The sequence below is a fragment of the Megalops cyprinoides genome, chromosome 4 (genome assembly GCF_013368585.1).
Source record: "Megalops cyprinoides isolate fMegCyp1 chromosome 4, fMegCyp1.pri, whole genome shotgun sequence".
NCBI lineage: Eukaryota > Metazoa > Chordata > Actinopteri > Elopiformes > Megalopidae > Megalops > Megalops cyprinoides.
In genome coordinates, this window is record NC_050586.1 from 38,679,542 (window position 1) to 38,705,698 (window position 26,157).

At 43.2% G+C, this 26,157-nt stretch overlaps 1 protein-coding gene across 3 annotated transcripts in view; it reads right to left on the reverse strand.

The window, feature by feature from the left end:
• Window positions 1-26,157, reverse strand: part of LOC118776266 (erbin-like) — a 64,721-nt gene that overhangs the window by 31,761 nt on the left and 6,803 nt on the right. For all 3 annotated transcript variants that reach the window (XM_036526462.1, XM_036526465.1, XM_036526461.1), the window contains exon 3: window positions 2,306-2,503. In XM_036526462.1, coding sequence (XP_036382355.1) covers window positions 2,306-2,494 — 189 coding nt within the window. In that variant the 5' untranslated portion in view covers window positions 2,495-2,503. The remainder of the gene's footprint in view (window positions 1-2,305; window positions 2,504-26,157) is intronic.

Genomic DNA, 26,157 nt, shown 5'->3' on the forward strand with positions numbered 1-26,157 from the left:
CTCAGAATCCTCGCCATCAGAATGCATTTGTTCTGCTCATTGTCTCTGCCAGTGAAACCATCAGCAGCAGTGACACAGGCCGGATGCTTGAGGACATCATATTCTTTATGCTTGCAGTATGATATCCTGTTGAAGTGCATTTCCCCGTGGTGGGCCTCTCTGATGCAGTATATTTGGCAGTGTGGAAACAATCACAAAGATGAAGCATGATGATGCTTCTTGGTTTGGCAATGTGGTGTGGCTCCTGGTCTCCCAGATCTAGGCTTGTCTCAGATAGAGTTTGGTGGCAATGTCTTGCCAGGTGACAAACTGCTGCTTGTGAATACCACAGGTGACAAGCGATGTCTGGGAAGACAGTCCAGCTTCTAACATACAGATGGCATTAAGACCTTGTTTTCTCCATAAGCACATTGGTTGTGTCTGTGATTTTCAAACTGTTGTCGACTTGACATTCAAATCACCTAACCACCTATACCGAATCACCTAATCAGGTGATGCCTTGCTCATGTAACACTGAATGTCCATTTTATCAAGCGCACCATAGTCAGCCATGAAAAATCAGTGAATAAAACTGTTACCAAATACAGTCTGTGGATGTCAAAACTCCATACTTCTCTAAAAACATACATACATAAATAGGACGATAAGTATCTTCTGAGCATTAACAGTAGGAACATTTGTGGTTGCATCAGGAGGAAGAATAGGATTTCAAACATACACCGATGAGCCAAAACATTATGACCACCTGCCTAATATGCTGTTGGTCCTCCGTGTGCTGCTAAAACAGCGCCGACCCGCCGAGGCATGGACCCTACAAGGTGTCCTGTGGTATCTGGCACCAAAACATTAGCAGCAGACCCAAGTCCTGTAAGTTGTGAGGTGGAACCGCCGTGGATCAGACTTGTCGGTCCAGCACATGCCACAGATGCTCAATCGGATTGAGAGCTTGAGAATTTGGAGGCCAGGGAAACACCTTGAACACTTTGTCATGTTCCTCAAACCATTCCCGAACATTGTGTGCAGTGTGGCAGGGCGCATTATCCTGCTGAAAGAGGCCGTTGCCATCAGGAAATACCATTGCCATGAAGGGGTGTACCTGGTCTGCAACAATGTTTAGGTAGGTGGCACATGTCAAATTGACATCCACCGGAATGACTGGACCCAGGGTTTCCCAGCAGAACGTTGCCCAGAGCATCACGCTCCCTCCACCGGCTTGTCATCTTCCCACAGTGCAACCCGGTGCCATCAGTTCCCCAGGTAAACGGTGCACACGTACACAGCCATCCACATAATCTAAAAGAAAACGGGACTCATCGGACCAGCCAACCTTCTCCCACTGCTTCAAGGTCCAGTTTTGACACTTGCGTACCCATTGTAGGCGCTTTCGACAGTGGATAGGGGTCATCATGGGCACTCTGACCAGTCTGTGGCTACGTAGCCCCATACGCAGCAGGGTGCAATGCACTGTGTGTTATGACACATTCCTCCCATAACCATCATTAAAATTTTCTGTGACTTGTGCCACAGTAGACCTTCTGTGGGTTCAGACCAGACGGCATAGGCTTTGTTGCCCTCGTGCATTGATGAGCCTTGGGCTCCCAACACCATGTTGCTGGTTTGTGGTTTGTCCTCCCTCGGACCGCTGTTGGTAGGTACTCCCCACTGCTGACTGGGAGCACCCCACAAGCCTTGCCGTTTCAGAGATGCTCTGACCCAGTCGTCTGGTCATAACAATATAGCCCTTGTCAAAGTCGCTCAGGTCTTTACTCCTGCCCATTTCTCCTGCATCCAACACGTTGACTATGAGGACTGATTGTTCGCTGACCATCTAATCGACCCAGACCTTGACATGTGCTCTTGTTTGGAGATGATCAACGTTATTCAGTTCACCTGTGAGTGGTCATAATGTTTTGGCTCATCAGTGCATATTATGTGTTAAACACATATGTTTCATTGCAATGAATACTGTTGTTATTAATACTACCATTCTTATTATTTGTAAGTAGTATTGTCTTGCCACAAGAGTCAAGCTATATGGAGATGGAGCTCACAGGGTAGAAAAATGTTTAGATTTGTGTGTATTCCACAGGGGGTTTACAATGTGACACTGTTTCGGTGGTGAATGACAGCAATGTCAACAACAAGAGAGGCTTTGTTTTGAAAAGCTTGACTCAACCCCTGCATTTTTCGGGAACGCTGTGCATCCCAACCGCGTAGGGTGGGGTGGGGGGTGCCGACTTTGGGCCTCTTGGCATAACGGACACCTTTTCGGCACGGGAGGGTGGGGGGGGAAGTGGCGACTTACCTTGGGCAGCTCCTCGATCTGATTGGCGTCCAGGTAGAGCTCCTCCAGCGTCTTCTCGAAGCTGAAGATCTCCTTGGGCACCTGCTCCAGGCTGCAGTGGGAGTAGTCCAGCGCCGTCACCACCTCCTCCTCGCCGCGCAGGCAGCGGCACGGCACCAGCCGCACCAACAGGTTCCGCTTGGCCGTCATCGTCAGGCACTGAGGGGACAGGGGGGGGAAGGCGATCAGCGAGGTGGGGGCCGACACTAACAGCAGAGGCAGCGCCAGCGATTCAGACTCTGCAAGGTGTTTTGTGTAGGCTCAATGACCTGTTTATCCCAGCGCAGCTAAGTGTTAAATTAATTCATTAACTTTTTCCCACTGACTAAATAGCGAGGCCATAAATAATGACAGACGACACGCTCAAATACCGGGAGGGCTTTGAATTTGTCTCCACCGTGGTTCAAAGATATAGACCTAATACAGGGCCGGCACAAAAGCAACTGTCTGCTTCGTCAGGTCTGCTTCGGTCTTTCTCCCTTTCTGCTTCACTGGGTCAAAGGGAATCTTAAAACATTTCTTGGTCCTCAGCATGTCTTTCTGTTAGGATTGGAGCCATGCAATTTGCCTGTCTGTGGAAGCAATTATGAGCTGAGTCTGCCTGAGTTGCAGTCTGGTGGATCACTTTCGCTCTATCTGCAGGGACATCAGCGTCCCTGTGGCAGGGGCATTGTCAAGGTTCATTGAACAAAGCCATTTCTTCCCCTCAATACAATTCAGGGAATTGCCTGATAAAACAACTGTATTACCACCCTGAATAACACAGTGTTGTCTGAATGCTACATAGTGCATTTGGCAACTCAGTTAAAATTCTTGACTGATATTACAGACAAAATGAAAGAAACACTGGTTTGTTTTCTGCTAAGAATCTACCATGAGAATCAAATTCAATATGAAGTAACCTGTTTAAAAATCCTTACTTGACACATATTAGATCTGCGTGACTTTCAAAAATCCTCTGTTTCCACTTCTAATTCATATTTTTATTGCAATAGGCCTCATAAATATTCCCACATATCTCAGAAATTTGTTTTACTGAAATAATGTTCACTGATAACAATGAAATGAAATCCTTGGACACTTTAATGTTCACTTATAGCACTTGAATTAATCACCCTTGCCATGCAGACTTTGCCTACAAACTTCATTTCACTTGAATGAAAATAACAAACTAAAATAACAAAGAACAAAACAAAATCAAAGAAGGGTCCCAATGGGAAGAAATGTTTTTGCTTCTTTAGCCTCTCGTCCCTGCAGCTCCTTTTTTACTTCTGGCCTCACGTCCTACTCTCTCTCTCATCACTGGACTTTGTGTCATCAAACACTAATGGTGGCATTTTTACAAGTGGGCAAAGTGATAAAAGTGATCATTGTTGTGATAAAGGTGATAAAAGTGGATCACTGTAAATGGGATCTTCGTTGCACTGGGACTGCCTGCATTCTGTTGAAGAGGGACACTCTAACCAAAATACACTCTGACAACATTGAAAATGCCGTTAATGCTCTCCCAGTCATTCCATGAACTGGTGGATTCTGGAGTGCTGAAGTTAAGAGATGGGCAGGCAAATGCCATATAGTGAGGGGACAGGACAGGATACCACTTTGAGCTGAGCAGTGGGTTCTTTACCACAAGCAACCTTATGAAATTATACTCTGTGCTTAAAGTGGAATAGATTGTCTCTTCAGGAGAGCTAACCTTACCACTCAGCCTGACAGGAACACAGACCAGAACACAGAACAGCAATCTGACCAAAATTCAGTAAAGCAAATTAAAAAAGGCAAAAAGGCAACTAAGTCATACATTTCATTCCAAGCAGTCTTCATCAATGTAAAATCCTGGTATCCATTCCTGCATTCGTTGTGTTTGGATAGGGTACAATTGATAAAGAGGCTATTCTGGATCTGAACCGCAACACTGAAAAAACAGCGCAACATATTTCACCAGTGTTTGCCTTGACTGCAAATCATTCAGGGTTCATTAGCTGGCACTGAATGTCATTAAATGAAAATAGCAACTGAAAATGGAACACAGTCAAACGTCTGCATGGCGGCACCACATAATGCGGTGGCCTTAATGACAAAAAAAACCCTGCAAACCCTACCATGAAAAATGGTAATAGGGCCCACGGCTTGCCTTTGTTAAAAACACACTCACTAATACATCATGAATCATGCATCTATGGATTGTGATAATTTTTCTCACAATAAATGATTTCCAGGAACACTTGAATCTGCATTTTATTGTTGCTTTTCACTCCTGTTCCAACAGGCTTCAATGCGATGGATGACCCATCCATCCATCAGATCACTACAAAAGACCACTTGTACACAAAAGCACCTAGGAATCGTGCATGTGCAACCCTACAGATGATCATAAACTGCAGACCATGACAATCTGCTCATCAGCAAGGCTCCAATTCTGCAAATTTGTCTCTGACGGCACTGCCTGTTCTGAACTGGAAGAAAGACATTGCTGCACCTTTCTGATAGAATCTTGGTTTAAAATAAAAGCCTATCACTTCAACTGCAACCAAAAACAATGTACACTTTGTACACACAAACACTGTAATTCAGTGTTTGTAGAACTTCACTGTAAGTGCAAAAGCTGTAACCATGACTTCAGAACACCCTGGGTCTCACCCTTGAATATCCTAATTTACACTCTCTTCGGGTCGGTGTAAATACTAATAAATTATTGAGCTGTGTAAACTGCGACAGTCAACAATGAACTAATTTGTAAGAAAGGAGGAAAATCAACCCTGGGAGAATGTGCTGACTGCCGATAAGATCTCCAAGCATACATTTTCCTTTCCCTTACAGTGCTATCTTTATGGTCACATGACAGCTTCTATCAGGGTCATCTATACCATTATTAATGTCCTCTACAAGCGAAACGCGCAAAACCTCAACTTTCAGTGCACCCTTTCTCATGATCTTATCATAGGCAGCCCTCTCGGGACTCACACACTGTGAGGTATCACAGCGCAAAAACTGACCCCTTCTGTGGTATTTGTGGAATATACCAAGCAGTTACATAATCAAACTTAAGTCAAAGCAGAACTATTTATTTTTAAGAGTTATCTATCTGTTTGAGTTACAGTTTGGAAGTGTTGCAGTTACATTTGAGATCATCTTCTAATATCATGATGTTAGAGTCTGGGAAAGAACTCAAGAGCAGATGAACAGATTGAAAGAGGAAATCATCTCTCCGCAATCTGGAAAAGGCAGAACAGCCACGTGGGGTGAAATGATTCAGAACAGCAACTTTTCTTTCCTGTTTGTAAATCACGTCCGTATCTATGCAACTCGGAATCACACACCGAAACCACCGCTGTACGTTATGTCATCGACAGCTCCCTTGTTTCCTGGCTCCGTTCTACAGATTCGTATCTATTTGCATTGATTTATATCTATTTATGTCTATTGGATGTGAAACGGGCGGAGGGGTCGGCCAGCTCGCTTCTCACGGGATCCCGTATCAGAGGTCACGCTGAACTCAATCGCGTAGAAAAGCAAATCCCTGTCGGGCCCTCGAGCGTCACAATAGCCAAGGTGGAAGGAAATGGCAAGGCGTGCCGCCGTCAGCGACTAAATACAGCTCCCTACCAGCTGGAAACCCTGCTTCATGCATTTTGTGTGTGTGTGTGTGTGTGTGTGTGTGTGTGTGTGTGTGTGTGTGTAAAGCAGGTCCCTCTGCTTTGCGAAATTTCAGCCGCTAACACCGCGCCAAGGAGAGGGACGTATCAGCACAGCCACAGGAAACAGCAAGGGGGAATATGTGACACAGCTAAAGTGCACTTCCTCTCCGTCTGCGACAGCCGTGCGTGACTGGTCGGTGTTTAAAGACACCGTTGGCTGGACTTTGACCTCTGATTAATCTAGGTACAATGTGATTTGCTCTCCTTAACTTTGAGTGACAGATTAAAGCAGGCGTTGGCTGTTTTGGTTTCTCACATAACAATACTGGGCTGCTGAAAACATTGTGTATAGGTAAAAAATGGTGGATACAGCATTTAAAATACAGGCTGTTTATCAGCAACGGAAAGGAGTGGGGGCCTTACATACACTGACGTCTGTTAACATGGACAGCTGTTTATTTTTAGATTCTTTTGATTGCCTGTTTATAAGCGGCTTGGATCTGGGTTCCTTTGTGGCACAGTGTGCAGAAAGCGCCAGTACTTAGGAAACTAGGAAACTAGGCCTACAACCAGAGGACAGCAGGTTGAAATCTCCAGTGGGGCGCTGCTGTTGTACCACCAAGAGAGTGTAACTGAGCAGTGAGTCAAACCCCAGCCCTCGCAACCACACGTCACAACTCCCAGCAAGAGACACGATTAGCTCTGGCTCAGGGGCCCAGCCATTCTCTTGTCCTCACTCGAGGGGCGGTGACATCACCCGCTTTGAGCCCACTCGCACAATCCCGAGCTCTGCTCTGCAACGGTAATTACCCATCTGTAGAAATGAATAATATGGAAGATGGAAGCCACGTGGGTCGCCCGATAAACTTACAGTGCTCCGCGGTGAGGGCCCCCTGAGAGACCGAACAACTCACCAACAAGAGACTGTTGGTGCGGTACATACAGGCTTATCTCCTGCCTGCCCAGTCCTGCAGGGAGCCTCCCAGTGTGACGCTGTGCTGGTTATGAGGGTCAGGTTTCTGAGCGATGGTGCTGTTCTCCAGGGCTCTGTCTGTTAGCCCACTTCTTCACCGCACAGTTTACCCAGCAGTCATCACCACAGGTGACATAAGCTCCACATTCAGAGAACACGCTCAATAGCCTTCGTTAATGGGGCCTTTCATAGCCCTACGGCTGCCATATTAGTGCTGCCTCAGATTGTCCGCTGACAACAAAAAAACCCCACAAACCCCGTACTATTCCTGGTAATGATGAAAACATTCACAACAGGATCTGTCCAGCTGAAACAAGGTAAAATGCCATCATTTTCTGGTAATATACTGTAAATATATATATATATATTTATATATATATATACATATACACACACACACACACACACACACACACCGGGATAAACTGTAAAACCAGCTTATTGTTTGATGTGAATATCAGGGATTGGACTGCTTTGAGAGTGGCTGGAAATACCCTGTGCTTCCAGTCATTGAAAACACATGATGGCTCCACCCACTTGGAGATTCATGAGGTCTCACACTACTCACCTCACTAGTAAAGACTGTGCAGACTACACATAATTTTTTCCATCTGAAGGTTCACAGACTGACCGCTCGGCATCCTACACCAGCGTGTGAGGGTTAACTCTGTGTGCAGACCCTTCCTCGGCCTTTCCTTCCATTCTGACCTCAGCGAGGGCTTCCTGCAGGAAGAGGCCATCTCTCAGCTCAGCTGCTTTTCTGTGACCAGGGGAACAGGATCAGGCAATCGGCCAGAGTGAAGAAATATTAGGATGTCTCTGCTGAGGAAATGCGTCCGTGGCTGGTGGAGGGAGTCCCTCTTTGTTGTGCCTGTGTGTGTGTGTGTGTGCGTGTGTGTGTGTGTGTGTGTGTGTGCGTGTGTGTGTGTGTGCGCGCGTGTGTGCGCACATTTGTGTGTCATCGTGTTATCACCTAGTTCAGTTCTACAGTCTGCTGATATTTTCTACTGCAGACTCTCAAATATTTAGGGCTACAAGGTGGAGCACTGGTGAAGGAATTGGGTTTTTAACCAGAAGTGGGTGCATTAGAACTTCAGCACGGGACATAACCAGTGCATCCTTGAGCGAGCTGTTTAATCTGGTCTGCTTCAGTAAATATACAGCAGTATAAGTGGATGATATGTATAAATGCAAGTTGGGGCCAGAAGTCTGCACAGGAGCAGAACTCTAGCTCTCGGAGGAATGTCTTTTTTAAGACTGGTGAATGGCTTGAGGGGTGCTGGCATTTCACCAGTACTCATTTGGGACAGCATAATTGACTCGTATTTTCAAATGAGACATCCTCCATTTACGCTTCTATTAATGCAGAAAGACTGTAAAATACACTGTATAGGGTGACCGTTTACTTATAGAACCACAGAGATACAGTGCAAACAGTAACAGCTATAATACCATATGTCGTGACTTAATCTGCAGCGCTTAAATACATGCTAGTTTTGCTACACATACATCTCCCTGAGAAACATGTTTGCTTTTGTTCTGAGCACATTGTGTTGATGTTATTAAGCAGCCTGGGCAGTCACCTCAGAAAGAGGCTAAAAGGGCATGATGAAGCTGCCCTCAGGGTCAAAAAGATGTGTGGGAAAGCAAATGAGTATTGTTGGCTGCAAGCCCGATTTGAACATTTTTGGTATTCTGACTAATGTACTGTTGATTTGCACAAATGCCATTTGACGTTTGTCAGCCTCAGTTCTTGTGAATTTTCAGACCTGGAGTGGAGTTGCTGTCGTGTTGTTGCTAAAGGGGTACCCTCTACCGCAACCCTGTTCATACATATATTTCCTTTTTTGGTACAGTAGTAGTCTTTTGTTTGGCGCAATATCTTACACTACTTTTGATGGTGAAACAGTAAAAACTTGTGTGGAAAACCCCACAGAGAGATGTTGCTTCAGACAGTAAGCCAAGGAGAGCATAGCCAAGAGCATGCCTTTAGCGGGGAATCTTAAGATGAGTCACATCAAACCTGTTGTGCATCCATGATTAGTTGCATCTATTATAAGTGCTATTTTCTTTTGGTTTTCCTTTCACAGCACACTATCTTACACATTCAGTTGCGTGCACCTAATTCCAGAAGCCTGGTAGGATATAGGTAGGACTGTGGTGGGGTATAACAAATCACATAAACTGTGACTTACAGAATGAAAATAAATGGAATGAAAAACTATTCAAATGAAAAACACTCAAATGAACAATACTGAATATTACCTTCACCACCAGATATTCACTTTGCAGTGGAAGGGGAAATTGTGAGAACATTTACTCACTATATGCTGTTTAGATTAGATTCAACATGAGCAGCTCCACGAAAATATGAGCCAGGCTGCTTAACGCTGACAGAACTGGGTAAGGACCTCATTGTAATACAGATATGAAACAGTTATTTGAATTGTGTGACAGAAATCAGGATGTAGAAAAACACAGGTCTCTGCGGTCATCAGCGAATTCAGGGAAGCCCCTCCACCACCTAACCTGCCATACATACCCAGGCAGGATTCACAGACCCACCTGATGTCAACCCATGAGACAGCATTATGGATTAATGAGGCAATGTTCACTGTTTAACAGTCTGTGCCATTTATCCAACCCAAATGTGTGTGTCTGTGAGAGGGTGACAGCAGGAACGAGAGGGCTATATTCATCTGCAGGATGTCAGATGTGTTAAAATTCACACGTCTGGGTTTAAAAATGTTAAACTCAGTTAGACTTCCTGTCACTCTTCAGAATCAATACTTTGTGTGGTCATCCTGTACTGAGTGACCTTCCCTAGAGCTCTATCTGGCAGACATGATATTCCCAATGCAGGCCCGCTCAAACTAAGGACACATGACTCAATATTCAATAATCAGCTTACATTGACAAATGCAAATAGAGGGTAATAATTACACATCTTTTACACACAGGGTTTAATTACACATCTTTAAAGGGGAAAGGTTTTAAGAGACAGATTTGTTCTGGTTAAAAAACGATCCTCCCATCCAAAAACTAGCTCTTCCATCAAAACAATGGGCATAAAACATTCAAGCAACTATGTAAGCCTGCTTTTAAAACACCTTATCCCTGAGACACATAGGCAAAAGTACTAAAGTTTGCCAAAGCAGTAAACATGGATTAAATCTCTGTGTGCAGCTTATTTGACATGAAAGAAACCACAGGATATGTGGTATTAGTGTTATTTATAGCAGGCCAAGTTAATATGGCAGAAAGGAATTAGTGAAGACTGTACAAAAGGAGAGTTTGATCCGGAAACACTGTGGTTACTGATGCAGGGACATTAGGTCAACTTCTTAATTCAGTACCACAGAATTAGGACAGGCTTCCAATAATCCCAGCAAACCAGAAAACATCCTGCTTGGCTCACAGACTGAATTTATCAGTTCATCAGTACCAAGCTGGTGCACTTCAGTGACATAAACATGCATTATGTGTAACACAATAACTGGGTAACTTCTTTGTCGAATACTAGTCGAGGTATACAACAAACTACAACACATTCTTTCAGTCGAAAAATGTATCAGTGTCTTACCAGACACAGAGATGAGGTTTTCTTTTGATTAGGGATCCCTGATGGTTTGGTAGCACTATATGCAGCATGTCTTGTCTATTGTATGGTGTAGAAAAGATTCAGACCTCATGCATCAAACAGCACTTATACTATCCAGATGGGACATTTACAATTCAAATGCATTTCAGAATTGTCTTTATTTAAAGCGGCCTGAGGAGGTTCAGTCGGCTCCAGGTAGCATGTTTCATTTGATTAAGACTCTGTTGACCAATGTGCTCATTTTATCCTGCTGATCAGCACACAATACCCGTTCCAAGAAAGCAGCCACTTCGGCAGCGCCGGAATAACAGTGCTTCTTTGTAATCCGCGCTGTTTTGTTTTGCTGTTTCCACAGCTCCTGCCACAGATGCGTTTCTATTTGTCCTTGGGTCTCTGAGCTAGCGGAACGCATGGGCAGGCCCATAACCCTCTGTATGTACATTACCACATAATTACACGCAGGAAATAATGCAAGCCTCAAAGTGCTGTATAAGGAATGCCAAACATGGTATATCATCTTGTGGACTGTAATTTTCATTCATTAAAAATACACACTGGCTACACTTGCAACTAAGGCCATGCATCTCAGAACTTAGCACCATAATGATCACATTCTGAAGACTTGTATGTAACTTGTTAGTGAACATGAATTTTACGTATAATTTTGGAAGATATGAAGCAGCTTCACCAATGGAAATCAGGTCTAGTTAATGTCTGTGAAAAAGTGGCCAACCCTTCATTTCAGCCTATTATCAATGGTTTACAAAAATTGGTGTGACCATAGTAAAATCAGAGACACCTCTGGAACAACCATAGAAATGTATTATTTCTATTGAGACAATATGTTTAATACAAGTCTTGTGCCTTATGAAACAGCTACAACGTAGGCATGGAACTACCAATTTACTACATCAGTCAACAACTGAACATGATGTGTGATAAGAAATAATGTTGTGCATTATTCCTTTGGCTATAGTTCATGAGCACTAAATAAATGAAAAACGTCCGATCTGTGCATTAGAACTATACATCTCAAATTCGGCTACTCCCCCTAATGCTCCATGCTGGCCCTCCACAGAGGGGGTGCAAGCATCCAGACAGTGAGGAAGCTGTTTAACGAATCAAGACTCTCAAAGTCTGCCATCAAAGCAAATGAACATCTAAGACAGAGAGAAAGAGAAGCTTCCCCCGGCAGTTTATCACCACATCATACAACCCTGAACTTTCTGTATCACCATCTGTACCTGTAAAGATCAGAAAAACCTCATTTGTCATGTCACAGCTGATGACTAGGTCAGACCATCAATAGATTTCTTTTTTAAGATTAGCTTGTGCGTCCTCTGTTGGATCAGAATTCTCTCTGGAAGAATAAAAAATGAGCACAGCAAAGGGCTTTGGACTCCTTCCATCCCTTTAAATAAGTATCAAAACTCCTTGCAGAGCTTCCCCATATCACTGTATTTCCATGTTTCTGGCCTAGGGATGGTAATGAACATGTCAATGTTACATGGCATACAGTTAAACTATGGCTACCTAAGCAGTAATTGCTGAGGAACTGCAAAAAAGGGAAAACAATTTTCATATGTTGTTAATGACAGACACAATACAAAGCATATGCAGTCAGTTGTCAAGACTGAGGAATATTTTTCCAATATGTTGAAAACTGGCAGCTGGACGGTTTTATTTAAATGTCCCTCACTGCAGTTCAAGCACCTCCAACAACAAAATGCACTAGTTGCATGTTTAGAGATCAGGTGAAAGAAATTGAACATCAGAACGCTACAGTGAAGAGTATGCACATGAAAAATGGAAAGAAACATTTCACTCTCTGGAGCCCAAAAGTCTTGACTGAAAAGACAAGCCAGAATTTGTCTGCTTTGCAATGATGCGACTTTGCCATTAAGGCACAGTAATTAAATGTGAAATGAGACAGCAGACAGAGTTAATTCGGCTGGAAGCACTGCATGAGAAGAACTTCAGATGAATTTTAAAAGGGTACCAAGATCCAATGAGGCATTCAAAACAGAAAATTGCATCTGAAACAAGGACTGGTAGGACTCCTGCTGTTAAGCAGGGCCTCACATCCAACAAGGAGCAGATACCGCAGTTCCTGTGTGAGGGGGTACTGTTGGTGATAGGGGTCAGAAGCAGTGATGAGATGTCAGGAGAGTATGCTAAATAGTTTTGAGGAAAATCAGCTACTTCAACAGCAGGTTAAAACTGTGTGAATTTCAGAGTTACTGCATTTCTGGATTTAGACATCCAGAGCGAATTTATTTTCAACCATTGCCGGTTGGTTGAGCACCTAGAGAACAAGCTTCTTGATCTTGTGGTCCAACTGCCTGGCATCCACGGAAATAATGACTTATTAGAGTTTCAGCAACTGGTTAAACCATGCTGTGGGGAGATTGTGTGCATGCCACAAGGAGGGAGGGGGAATCTTTGGAGCAGGGAGATCGAACTGGGTGACTGCAGGCCATAAACGTGCTATAGGAGAAGGTGTGTACACTGTTAACCTGGAAAATTCTTCACAAAAGTTTCCGGCCACTCCCAGCCCTTGCGGGAAGACAACCGGGGCTGTGAATAGAATATAATATAAAATATACCGATGACAGAGAATAATAAGTGAGATATTTTAAAATGTGTGCCAATGTTAAAAAAAACAATAACAAGATTACACAAAAGGCTGCTTCAGAAAAAATAGCTACACAAAAGCATACTACTTTTTAACAACAAAGATATTGCCTAAACCCTAAACAGTGCCTGTTAAAGTTTCATCAAGGAAATGGATACATGCCTACAGCATCTGATATCCAGCAACTATTAGATAATATTATCCCTCAAAGAAATTAAGAAACGTATCTTTTCAAATAGATGTCATATTACATTTGATTGGAACTTCAGAATTCGTTATTCAGCTGACAAAGTATCACATCCTTGGCTTGTTATGAAAGTGAAATTAGTGGGAATTACTGTTATGTCAAAGTTATCACATCTGCAAAGTTTTGTCAAATGAGTTATATCTAAGTGAGGAACAATTTGGCCTGGGCACAGAATGCAAAGAGTAACGATGAGAAAGATCTCATCTGATCAAGCAGCGCGGGTAATGGACTGCCCCAGGGATCAGCAATCGGACCTTCTCTGATCCTTATTTACATAATGACGTTAATAAGGACATTAGAAGCAAAAGGTTAAGGGATGACTAAGATGAAGGGTCATTAGACTTCTTATATTCTTAATCATTTTCAACTGCACTACAATAAAATGCTATAAATATGTTTAAGTAATCTGAACTCCACGCAATAACACATCCTCAGACAGCTTGCGAATCAGTTAATGACAAGACTTGTACCGTACTGTAAGCTCACATTCATGATGATGATGTAATGCAAATGGACATCTGAAATATGTATACAACGCAAAGGGTATTCTTGAAACACTGAGGGCAACATCTGAAGGTACCCAAACAGTTCTGAAGAGAATGATACCAGCATGTGTGTGCATCTCCCAAAAGTATAGCCTCCTCTGTGTGAGGGGATTAACCGGTTGGTCCTGCTTGAAAAATGAAAATTGACTAGACGGATCAAGGAAATGTTCCTATCACTTTTCACTGAGGTCTTCTGTTTGTTCACCTTTGTACACAAAGCTCTGCTGCTCACCTGGCCAGTAAGACAACTGGTGGGGGGGCCGTGGGCCACAGCCAGCATGATCAGGGTGTGATAATCAGACTGTGATGGGGACACTGGGTGGTATTTCTGTCCCCCTCAACGAGAGCCAGTCCACTGCAGGCCACCCTGCTGAGGGGCAGCCGCAACAGGCTGGTCAGCAAGGTGACTTTCAAAGCACAAGACTACACCTCCACTAATCGGGGTTAGTGGGAAGAAGAAACAAACATAAACTCTGCTCTGACCGCCCAGTAAGGTGACTTTTAATATACAAGTGCGCATCTCACAAGTGGAGGGTAGTGGGAAAGAGACCGTTAATTGTTTCAAGGCACACAAAATTCAGATTTACAGTGAAAGAGAGATAAAGAATCAACAAAAGCAGGGAATTAAAAGAAAAAAGGCAGCAGCAAAGATCCACTATGTATTTTTCCTTTACCTCCTGTTCTCTCTCTGATTTTAGTTTGACGGTTTCATTCTGTGAACTTGGGAGGGGGAGCTGAAGGGTTATTTTATCTTTTCAGCATGAGTACCGTCTAACCTGCAACTTGCTGTTCTGTATCCTGTCATCTCCTATCAGCTACAAAGTGCATCTTTGAGCACTTTGAATATGTGAGCAATACGAGTAATTGCATTTAGTCATATATACAGTATTAATATCTCAAGAACACCTGCCTCAATCCCACATTCATGTGTGAAAAATTCAATTTCTACAATGCCTGTGTTCAAAAATGCACCCCTTGCTTATATTACTGTATCTGTGGGCAAATGAATTCAATTCACAGTGTTTGACTTTACCACAGGGTTTCCAGGCATGAACTGTGTCCTTCAGGTGAGGACCAGTACTGTACTACTATGTTATTGTTGATGTATTATATTTATTCCTCATATTGAATATTTGTCCTGATGCCCTTTTAATGGCATTTGAAAAAGGATTATCCAAGAAAAATCCAGTTCTTTCTTTGTCCCTGTTGCTCACAATGCCTCCTCCTTGCTACAGGAGTAGAGTCAGTACAGAACAGCGCTACAGCAGTAATCTGACCACTGATGATCCTCGCGTCTCACTGCGAAAGTTAACAGCAGGGTTTCCGACTGCGTAAAACAGCCATGCAAAGACACCCCTTGCAAAAATCGCCTGGTTTGATCAATCTGATGAGGTAAATCTTCACCACTCGTTTACATCAGCCGTCACAAGACTTTTTGGTTGCAAATCATAACAACGCCCATATTACATATGCATGACTTAAAAATGACTATGCATGAAAAAGGCTGGCTTGCAATGAGTGGGACTTGCTCGCTTCTCCTGTGATCAGCTTGCAAATCAGTGACCTTAAGCTAAGGGAGGACAAAGTAAACATCAGCAACACAAAAAGGAAATGAAAAGTCTTTTAGTTGTGGAGGGAAAACAGGAGCTCCTGCAAACTCTTCCTTCCCTGCCTGTGGAGCAGATGGAGGGGTAAACTTCACATGAACACAGTTGGAAAGCATTTGATGTGATTGATGTGATGACAGCCAACCAATCTGCTACAAAACGCCTACACCCATTCCTCACCAAATTAATTCATAATAGGTTTTTATGTCACAGAAAATGACCACAAACATTTGTGAAAATTGTCTGTATATGACAGCTGGTTATTCTACAAATCCTGAGCCAGAATGAAAATCCCATTAGAGGACTCAGGTGATCACTTCTGACATATTCAGAAGCCGTCACCCTAAGTTAAGACAGTTGTCATATCTTCTTCCTTACTATTAGAATCATATTGCAATGTATCAATAGGATGGCATACTGATCAGTTATACATATACTTCAGCATTTCAGACCGGGGTCTGCAAAAACCTCCACACTGGTTTAATTACAATAATCATTATAATCTTGTTAAAACAGGGAGATTCAGCTGCACATATCCTTGCAGTTGAACCATAGTTCAGTGATGATTCAAGTGGCAGCAGGTTTTGTAATTACGTCCAAAGAGCTCCGTGAGTAGAAAACTCGAATCCAAGAAATCTAACACTGTGCAGCATTGTTGAGTTTGGAATACTGCATTTTGGCTTTAAAATCCAACGGGGAGTCACTTGGACAAGCGTCTCCCATCCAACGTCAATAAGTATTCCCTCTCTAGACATTAGCTGAATATGTTTTTACCTCTGCCAGGAAACAAAATCAGAATACATCCATAGCGCCTTTATCACTCTGGAGACCATTCGCCCTACATTCTGAGTTTCAGTCACTGTTTAAATTGCTGAATATAAACTGTTCTGGTGATGAAACTTAAACAATAGCAGGGTCAGAAATTTAGATTAGTCCAGCAATTCAGTTATTGCTGATTACGTTTTTTAGGTATAAATACATTTGGACCTGTGAACGGGCTAAATGTGAAAAATGTCAGACACTGAGCATGGACTGTGGGTTCAGAACACCGTCTGCCCCGTTTGAAGGTCTTCAGCAGGGAAATCTTGTTACGTGCACAGTGTGCTCCAGGGATCGAATTAAACCCTCTTCCAGTAACCCCATTGTAACACGCCGCCCTCGCTGCGCTCTTTTTAAGTGAAAAGGTTAATTACCCAGGATTACATGCCACTGTGTGACCCGGGCAGCAATTTACAGGAAGGGAAAGTGACAGAACCCGAACACACACATGAACGGACAAGCTGAAATTCCTATGCAAATGCGTCCCTTTCCCAGCAGGCTGCGGGCTGGGATTCCCAGCCGGTGGGGGATCTCCGCGCATCTGTGGGTCTGCTTTGACATGGCTCTGTGAGCCACAGCGAGCCAGCTACAGGCGACGCAGCCGAGAAGCAATGTTTCTCAACAGAGTAAACAGGAAGTTCCGGCCTGAGGAGACCTCAGGCTGAATTCCATTTGAACCGTCACTGGCGATGCCGACTGTAGTTCACAAAAAAAAAAAAAAAAAAAAAAAAAACAAAGCTTCACTATGTAGACGGTATACTGAAGATTACACACATACAGATTAGACTCAGTATAATACGACTTGTACTGTATTCAAAAGTAACATCATCCACCAAAAGGACATTCTTTCAAAGCACTCCAGTTTTCACAAAACTGCTCATGTAAGCACCACCGCTATTAATACACAGACAATGATCATTTAGTTTTCATATATTTTCAAATATTTTTCATATACTTTATATGTCTATACTGAGTATGGTTGTTAAAATAGTCTGAAAATTAAGTTAAATGAATATGCAATACAGTAATATTATTCCTTCCCATAAACTACAGCACAAAAAAACTCTGAATGGAATTTTGCAAAGCTGCCAGTTTGTGGTGGTTCATTTCAGTTCAGGCCTGCATGTACTGCTGAAGGTGTTCTGTGATATCAGAGTTCTCAAGCTGCTTATTCATTCAGAACAAAACCTTTCTGTCATACAAAACTAGAGAAACAACTGCTTCTATTCACCAACCCCCAGGACATTCCCTGCCTTTAAATTGGACTTTAAGAATCTGCATGTTGAACGTCATCTCTTCAAGATCAACATTTACTTTCCAGGCTTGACCACAAAGTTGCCAAGCTGTCTCCCTGACACAATGTGCATAATTCAAGAGGTCAAATTCCAGGCGAGTAAAACAGGGTACAGCGGTTCCTCTCTGTTTTCACGGACCAAACTACCCTTAAAGCATTATATGGCTGAGTGTGCAGAGTCCTGTGACTTACGGTGTGTTTTCCATGTGAAACGTTTGTCAAATTGAACAGCAGGGCATTGGAAAGCACACACTATTAATGTCAAGAGGATTTAAGGTAATCTTTCGCTGGGGACTTCTGCTTGCGATTTAGAGAATGCGAATTCATTCATTCATTTCAAAACACAGGCATACTGATGGGATTTCAATCAAAATGTAGGCAAGCTAATGAGATTTCAGAACATAAACACACTATCACTACAACTTTTCACAGGAGTCAACACAGTGGGCATCTACCCATAAAGGTCATACTCTCAGGTAAGGTGTGCACTCAAACAAGAGCTGCATTGCACAGCTGAAAATGTACTAGCAGCAGTTGTCTGGCCTCATGAAAACAGGAAGGAAGCAGGCTATGCTGCCAAACTATGGTTCTGACTAAAAAGTATTACAAAGAGCAAAGCCAGAGCTGCAAGGAGGGCCAACTAATCATCCAGGCGCACAGAATTTCTGTGTTCCTCACATTGCTGGAATAATGCATCGGATTTTGCAATTTAATAAGAACAGACCATTCCTTTACAGCACTGTCACATGATGAAAACACTGCAGAATGGCTCTTGTGCATCTTTAATTGTTAAATACTTCTAAACTGTTGACTACTAAACTCAGTACTGCTGCAAATTACAAGGTGGGGGGGGCGGGTTGGGGAGAGGGCAAACAGTCTTTTAACCAATCACCTTTTTCTTCAGAGAGACATGCTGAAGGGAGTTTCTTAACACTTCAGCCCCTGTGGGGAGCAGGTTTACATTTGAAAACCACTGAGGAAGTCACTGATGTCATAGATCTTCACTTAGCCCACCATGGTTTCTGTTTTTGATGTGCAGACATGAAGTGGCCTGAAGAAAGGTGAACGCACGACAAGCATTGATCGGAGAGTGGGGAAAGGGGGGGGGGGGGGGATGCTGTACGACAAGCAGGCAGCCTCTCTGCTGGTAGGAGCCACAGAGATGAAAGCAGTCTCGATTTTCCCCCTTCAAGTCAGCCTCAGAACAACGGCTGACATGATGTGAGTGTACAGCTGTTGCTGTACCCTGTCGCTGAGCGGAGGCTTTTCTTGTAAGAAGCCTGGCCAAAACGAGTGTACCTTTGCACAGAGAAAAGGTATTACAGGGTGCTGCCTAAATCCCTTTACCCCAGGGGGGTTTGAACCCAACCTGAACCCTTTTGGGATTCATTAAACCAGCGAATCTTCATAAACAAAGGTTTGAAACAACCCTGCAGCCAGAGGAGCCTTCCACAACGTCGCTCATCCAGAGCTGTAAGATGTGAATCACGGAAACTGGTGCCACATCATTCTCGAAGCGGAAACCAACAGAACCTGTGCTGGTGTTTTTGTCCATTAGAAACATTTGTAATAAATAAATAAAACATACATGTGACAAGCACGTTTTAATTTTTAACTAAATCTTAACACATAGACATGAAGGGACAGTATACACTTACAGGCAAAACTTTAACTTTGCATAAAATTTCCAGTGTTTACCTTTAAAGAATTACTGAGTAAAACTGTATTTTTTTCCTCAGTATTTCATTGGGTTTAACTGCAAACACAAGAGTCCAAACATCAAACAATGCTATAATAGTCTCTGTCATACCTATTGTAACTGGATCTTCTCGTTGCTAATGGGCATAATAAACATCCCTTTATTACGGTGAACAATGCAATGCGTTTCTGCACTTGCTTCACCTCCCACTGCTCTCTTCCCCAGTTCACAGAGCTGTGTGATTGAACTGTAAGATGATGCAATATGCATCACAACAGCAGCAAGAATCCCACCCCCCCTCAATAGGATTTAGCCCAAATACAGTGCTGTCTCCTAAAAACAGTATTCAGGCATGACCTGTTTCAGAAAACAGAAAATCAGTATCCATAGACACAGCACACTGAAAATTGTGAGGTAAGCTGTTGGTAAAACGGCAATACAATTCTACCACCGTCCCTGTAATTACAGCAAAATAAACCTTTTTATTTTCAGCAAGGCTACCGCAAATAACATCTACAGTATGCATGCAGGACATTGTGGAAAGGGCTTCCAAATTCTTCTCAGTAGCATAACAGTACCATAACACTTAATCAGGTATTAACAGTGTATTACCAGGGTGTTGGCATTTAGGACAGCCTTTTTAAATGAATCATTTGCATGCTGCGAATGTACTGCCCATCTGCAAGTACGGTTCACCAGGGCAGGAAAAATCTATGACTATGGAAAAAAAATAAATGAGAATCTATGGACGCAGAGGTAAACATTATTCATCCAGATCTTTCATCTTTTGGCTGGAGCCAATCAGGAAGAGCTGTTAGAGCTGTTCCGTTCCTGCTTTCCCGTCCCCTCAGAGAACACTGTCCTGCTCTCCACACACACGTAAATCACCTCTGCCTACTGGCTTAAATTCAACGGCGTGGTTATGCAACGGAGGAGACAATGGGACCAAAGCTGCAGCTGCAACAGACATTCGTAATAATGAGGCAACTATTGATTTGTGCAGTTTAATTTATTGAAACCAATGCGGCCAAATCTATCAAGTGCCTGTACATGCAGCCAAGATTTTCAAATTGAATTTTGGAATCGGAGGTTTGCTGGGTATTAATCTTGCCCAAACAATCCCCTGAATATTTTAAATTGTGATTTAAATTTATTCCAACAAACGTTACACTCTGGTAATGTTCAACTAAAACCACACTTGAGACTCTCCAGTAATAGTTGCTCATTGATTTAAATGGGCAAGGTAGCTGAGCAGAAAATGCTGAATCTACATTAGCTAGGTCATGGCTACATTTATGTCTGACACCGAGGACAACTTTGGAAACTAAATAAAACCAATACACCAACTGCCAAAAGACTAAAGCCCACAAAAGACAGCCCACTGTGATAGTGCCCAGTCTCACAAATTAGGCAACTGAACACAAACCACTCACAGAGACAGGAAAAAATGAGGCTTGGGAATTCTGCAGTATGAACTTTCCATTTCCCTGCTTCTGATAACAAGTGTACCTTCCCCACAGACTTCCCAAATTCCTAATTTGAAAGCAGCGGTTGGCTCTGACGCACATCTTTCTTTCAGAGCCTGTCTGGCTGGGGACGGTGAGGGACAGATTATCCAGAAGAAAGGGGCAAATGCCACAGCCCCAGACTTTTTGTCTTTAAGGATACGGACAAGCACGGCTCAGACGGGACCACAACTTTGAACCGCAGCACACAAAAAAAGAAAATCCTAAAAAAAATGAAATTTCTGCTCCCCTTAGCCAGAAATTTGTCGGGAGGGAAAAAAAAGTGCACATGTTCCAAGCCTTTGAAATGCCAGCACACAAAAGGGGCAGGGATAAAAACATTCCTTCTGTAGAGAGGCAGGGCCAAAACAACCCCGGGGGGGGAGGAGGAACGGTGCAGACTCATACACAACTGCCTGATAATTGCAGAACAGATCTTAGACTGTTCAATCTAACCACAACGAGATTTGTCCTTAACTTTGACATATTTAAGGTTGCATTTTTTAAAATTTTGTGGGCATGTGTTTATTTCGGATGCCTACAATTCATTGCTTTACGCTCTCTAGGCTGGAAAGCCATTTGAATGCCCTGTTGGAAAAGTGCTGTTTAAATGAAGTTCATTCTGAGTACTAAAGATAAATCCAAGGATGAAAGCCTTGGGTTATGATTTTTACACAGTTGTAACCACAGCTGCGTTTTTGCTTACCAGAGGTCCTACCAGCCAATCACTTCTGGTTCTTTCTGCTCAATGTCTATGCTTGCCATAAGCCTGGGATTCAATGGATGAGCACAGAATTGATGTCAGCCGTCACATAAAGTGTGGCCGTGTCTTCATCACGCCTCATTGGCCATTTGAAGAAGGCTACAGAGAAGGTAACAAAGCAGAGCACAAGTTGGGAGTAATGGGCCGGCAGCGTGCTCTGCTCCACCTCCAGTGTTTCTAGAGTTTAAGGACAGCTTTACGAGGAGGAGTGGGTGCCGGCGCACTGTGGAATTCCTGTAGAGACAGAGCGCAGCCAGACAGGACAAGAGCAACGAGCCCTGTGGTGATCTGCACCCCACTGCGTTCAGCCCCCCCCAATCAAAGTGAGGCTAGGGACCTTCAGTTAAGAGCTTCACTTCAGTTCAGCAGCAAACAGAATAGTGCTAGCCACTTAACCACACGAAACGCATGCAAAAGGTGTCAGACAGAGATTACCAGACGTGCTCATGGCTCCGACAAATCTGCCTCTATGAAACGAATCAATTTTTTCTGCCTTCCTAAGAAACAATCCGGCTGTGATACAATATGACTTCATCCAGCATTACGTCCAAGCAGGAAGGGACTGAAAACAAAAGAAAGATGAGACTATGCAAAAAAAAAAATGCTTTTCTGTATTTTGAGTCAGGCACCACTCATCTAATGAATAGATGAATTACAGAACCAATTTTGCCTGCAGAGATCTAGGGTTTTACGGTCCGAACATTTTGCACTAAAAGTTTACAACCATCATCTAGCTTACAACAACCATTTAACCAAAAGTACTGACTCTGAATCGAGAGCACAGAATTGGAGCTGCGGCTCAAAGCTATTAATTCAAGTAAATACACAAAGCTGGCTGGAGAAAAATAGGGAACAGAAACCTAATTCAAAATAGATAAATAATGCAGTTTATGCCGTGCAGGTTTGCTGCAACAAACAATACTGCAGTTTCTCTTTCTCCTCTGCCTGACTCTTCTTACCTTCTAACATACCAATATACATACTCTTAATATAGCATGATCATTTGGGTGAGACAGTGCTGTGACTCTTCTTGTGGCTTCTGGTCATGTTCTGTATGTGTCTGTGGAGTGCAGGCAATGCAGTGTGATAGATGTAGGTGAAGTCAGCTCATGGGGGTGGCTGTTACAGGTTGGCATCTTAGTAACTTACGGTAATTCTGTAGCAGTAACATTTTACTCCTTTTGTATGGTGAGCACATACGTAAACCTGTGGGGACAGATACTCCAGGGTCAAGGCTGGGGGAGGCAGGGGGTGTTGGTGGAAGGACTTTGGCTGATGGGAGTACAGATCTTGTAGTCTGCCAATTAAGGTACTACTAGCATTGTAGAGTTATAGCTACCCTGAAGAGAAAGTCAGCAAAACCTTTGAGTGCAGACTATTCCCTAGGCTATCACGAAGAGCAGCTCTGCTGTTGCTGTATTTGGCAAACCCAGTGCAAATCAGTCATTAGCTCTAACAACCAAGAATTTAGCACCAGGACTGACCTACGCATCTGTCTCCTGAGAGTCAAAGCAAAACAGAAAAGTACGACCATGATAAATGCTGAGAAAGCATTAACATTCGGGACATGCTTTCGGGGAGAACTTGCTTTTGAGTGGAGGCATAGGGCCAGAGCAGTGTACATGGAATGCAATGCACTGCGAGCTTTGGTTACATCTACGTGATGCTGGGGAATCTATAAAAGCAAAAGCCTGGGTCCTGTATAGAAAAGATAGATGTGCCTTTGTACTAGCGTTTTACACATGGGCAAACTCGCCAAGAGGACTGGCAATATAAATCCTGGTCTCCATTGTTTCGCCGGGCAGGCTGTGTCACTCTGCGGATGAGCACCGCCATGAATTCAACGCTCCAAATTTGCACAGGCTGTTGACAGAGAGCGGCGCACCAGCATTATCTGAGCAAACACACGACCGCGTTTCATTACATCTGGAAAGAGTCGCCAAAATAAATAAATAAAAACACAACAGTAAGGCTGGAAATAATTGTTTCCTCGCAATCACAGAAAGCATAACCGCTCAAGACTGGGCCGCAGCGAAGAGCGCCCTTAGAGCTCGGGATTCAGAAACACGAAAGAATCTGCTCTCTCTCAGATAGGAGAGACCATATGGAGCGATCGTTCGGTCTGATGAACTGTGCCATATGCACGCGAGCGGAGAATGCATTTTTTATGCATCCTTACATTCTCTCGTCCTTTATTCATGATACGCCTGCCATTTCTTTGCGACCGCTCAATACTGCATGAGGCGTCCGCATTTTCACCCAGCAGAGCTTAACGGTATAGGCGGCCATAAATGAAGGGGCTACACCATTCATGAAGGGGATCGGTTACAATATTTATAAAGTTTCTAAGACATCAATCAAAAGCACAGTGTGGGTTAAAAAGTGGGTTAAAAATGTTCCAAAACGACACCAAGATTTTTCCAGCCTCTTTTCTCATTTAGGAAAAATTTGATCCCTTGCTATTGGTTTTGACAAACGATGACATTCACATTAAGTAAAACTCTAAGGGAAATACATTTGCACCATACGCACTGTTGGCAGATATATCTGTGGCAGCTTATGTAAACCTCCTCTAATGTACATATTTGACGTACATTACAAAAATCTGTCAGCACCTTTAATAGATTACAATTGCAGCTCTAAGTATTCCTACAGGACAGCATGTATCGGTGTACTACTGTCACACTCGTTTTCACGTGGTTACACAGTGTGCTTTCAAATAGCTGGAAGTGAATTACGCGAGAGGTTACTGTAGGACAAAAAACAAAACAGTGCTCACGGAATAAACCAGAAGTCATGGAAACCTTTGGAAATTCTCCGTCTACCATTTACAAGATAGTCATAGCTGAATAAAATCAAAGTCACTGAGTTGAAAAACAACTTGTCAAACCAAACAGGAGAATCAAAGATACAATCATAAAAGTAAAAGAAGGGATGATATTTTAATTGTAAGAATTATTCAGGTTTGTGCTTTTTTAAGACAGGGATAAAAAAAAAAATCTTTTGGATTAATTAGTAATTGGCTACTGTCCTCAACACCATTGAGTGACAGCTCTAAAAACCAGTTTAAATGTGAAAGTCTCACCGCATTTAGAGATATGAAAGCTACACAGTAGACTTACTGTTGCAAGCTTTGGCTCAATCTATTTTTTACAATGATTACAGTAATCAGTCCCTTAAAAAAAACTAAAATCCTGCCTACATACAGTGATGACCCACGTGGCACATGGAACAATGTTGTCAGAAGTGATAACTGTATTCTTTTTGTGCTGTCTGGATGAATAAAAAGGCTCCCTTGTCATTCTCAGAGTGTAGTTAAAGATTGAGATCTCTGGGAGAAAGCTGCCAGATGGCAAATCTTCCCTCTCGTGTTCCATCCTTTGAACTTCACACTGAAGGATCTCCTCAGCACTAGGCAGGAGCTGATTTACTGATATTGAAAAAGAGGCAGAGTCTTCAAGCCAATTTGAAATTTCACTACCTTGCTGAGCAGTGAAAAGGGTGACGTATATCTTTATAGCTTGCACGATTGCCTTCTTAAGCCTGATTTATGCTTCATGCTTCATGCTTATTGCATTATTGCTTATTTGCAGAACAGTATGTGGCTGTACATACCAATCAACAGGACGGTTAGTTCCGACCCATTGTTCCCTTTGGTCAATTTGTAGTCCAGCCGTGACAGTCATCTTATGGTCGTGTGTTTAGCCCTTCGTATTGTTACAATATCCGTGAGGCGCATGCCAGGCAGCAAGACCCTCAATTATGGTCGCAATTATGTCATTTTGCTCGTGCAACAGTTTCAGCTGCGCCAACCGCAAGAGGCATAAATCAGCCCTCAGAGCCCCACATCTGAAAGACACCTTCAAGGTATCGAGTTCCTCAGTGCAGACATCCCCTATGTGCTGCTGAGGTCACCGGGGTGTGAGTCTCGCGACAAAGTTACTGTGTTTCAGTCAAGCCTTGCGGCACTATGCCATTCCGAGCCACTGGACCTTGTCAGTGCTTTCGGATTCTGGTGCAGGTGGGATAGCAGAGTGGCGGGAGAGAGAGAGACGGGATTAAGGCTGGGTCATGACAGACTCCTCTCATATTTGAAAAAGGAGTCTGAGCCTATCCTTGAAATTCCCTCAGCTTCAAATGAGTCTGTGGCCTCGGATGAACTGGATGTTTGGAGGAATCAACCGATCAACTTATACTGATGAGGTATTGGAGGCCTGGTTACGGAACTGGGCTTGGATCCTAAGAGTCATATGTTAGATTCCCGAGTGAAGCGCTGCCTTCGGTAGCCTTCAGGGTAGTGATTCTGAATTCCTTCCGTAAATACCAGCTGCATTAATGGATAATACGAAACATATAAGCAGTATGAGTTGAACTGGGGGAGAGCACCTACTAAGCAAATAAATATTTTAACACTGCTGACGTGCTCATTCTGGGAAAGTGCACATTAATGTATTTCCTTAAAAATGCCAGAGGAATACAAGCTGAAC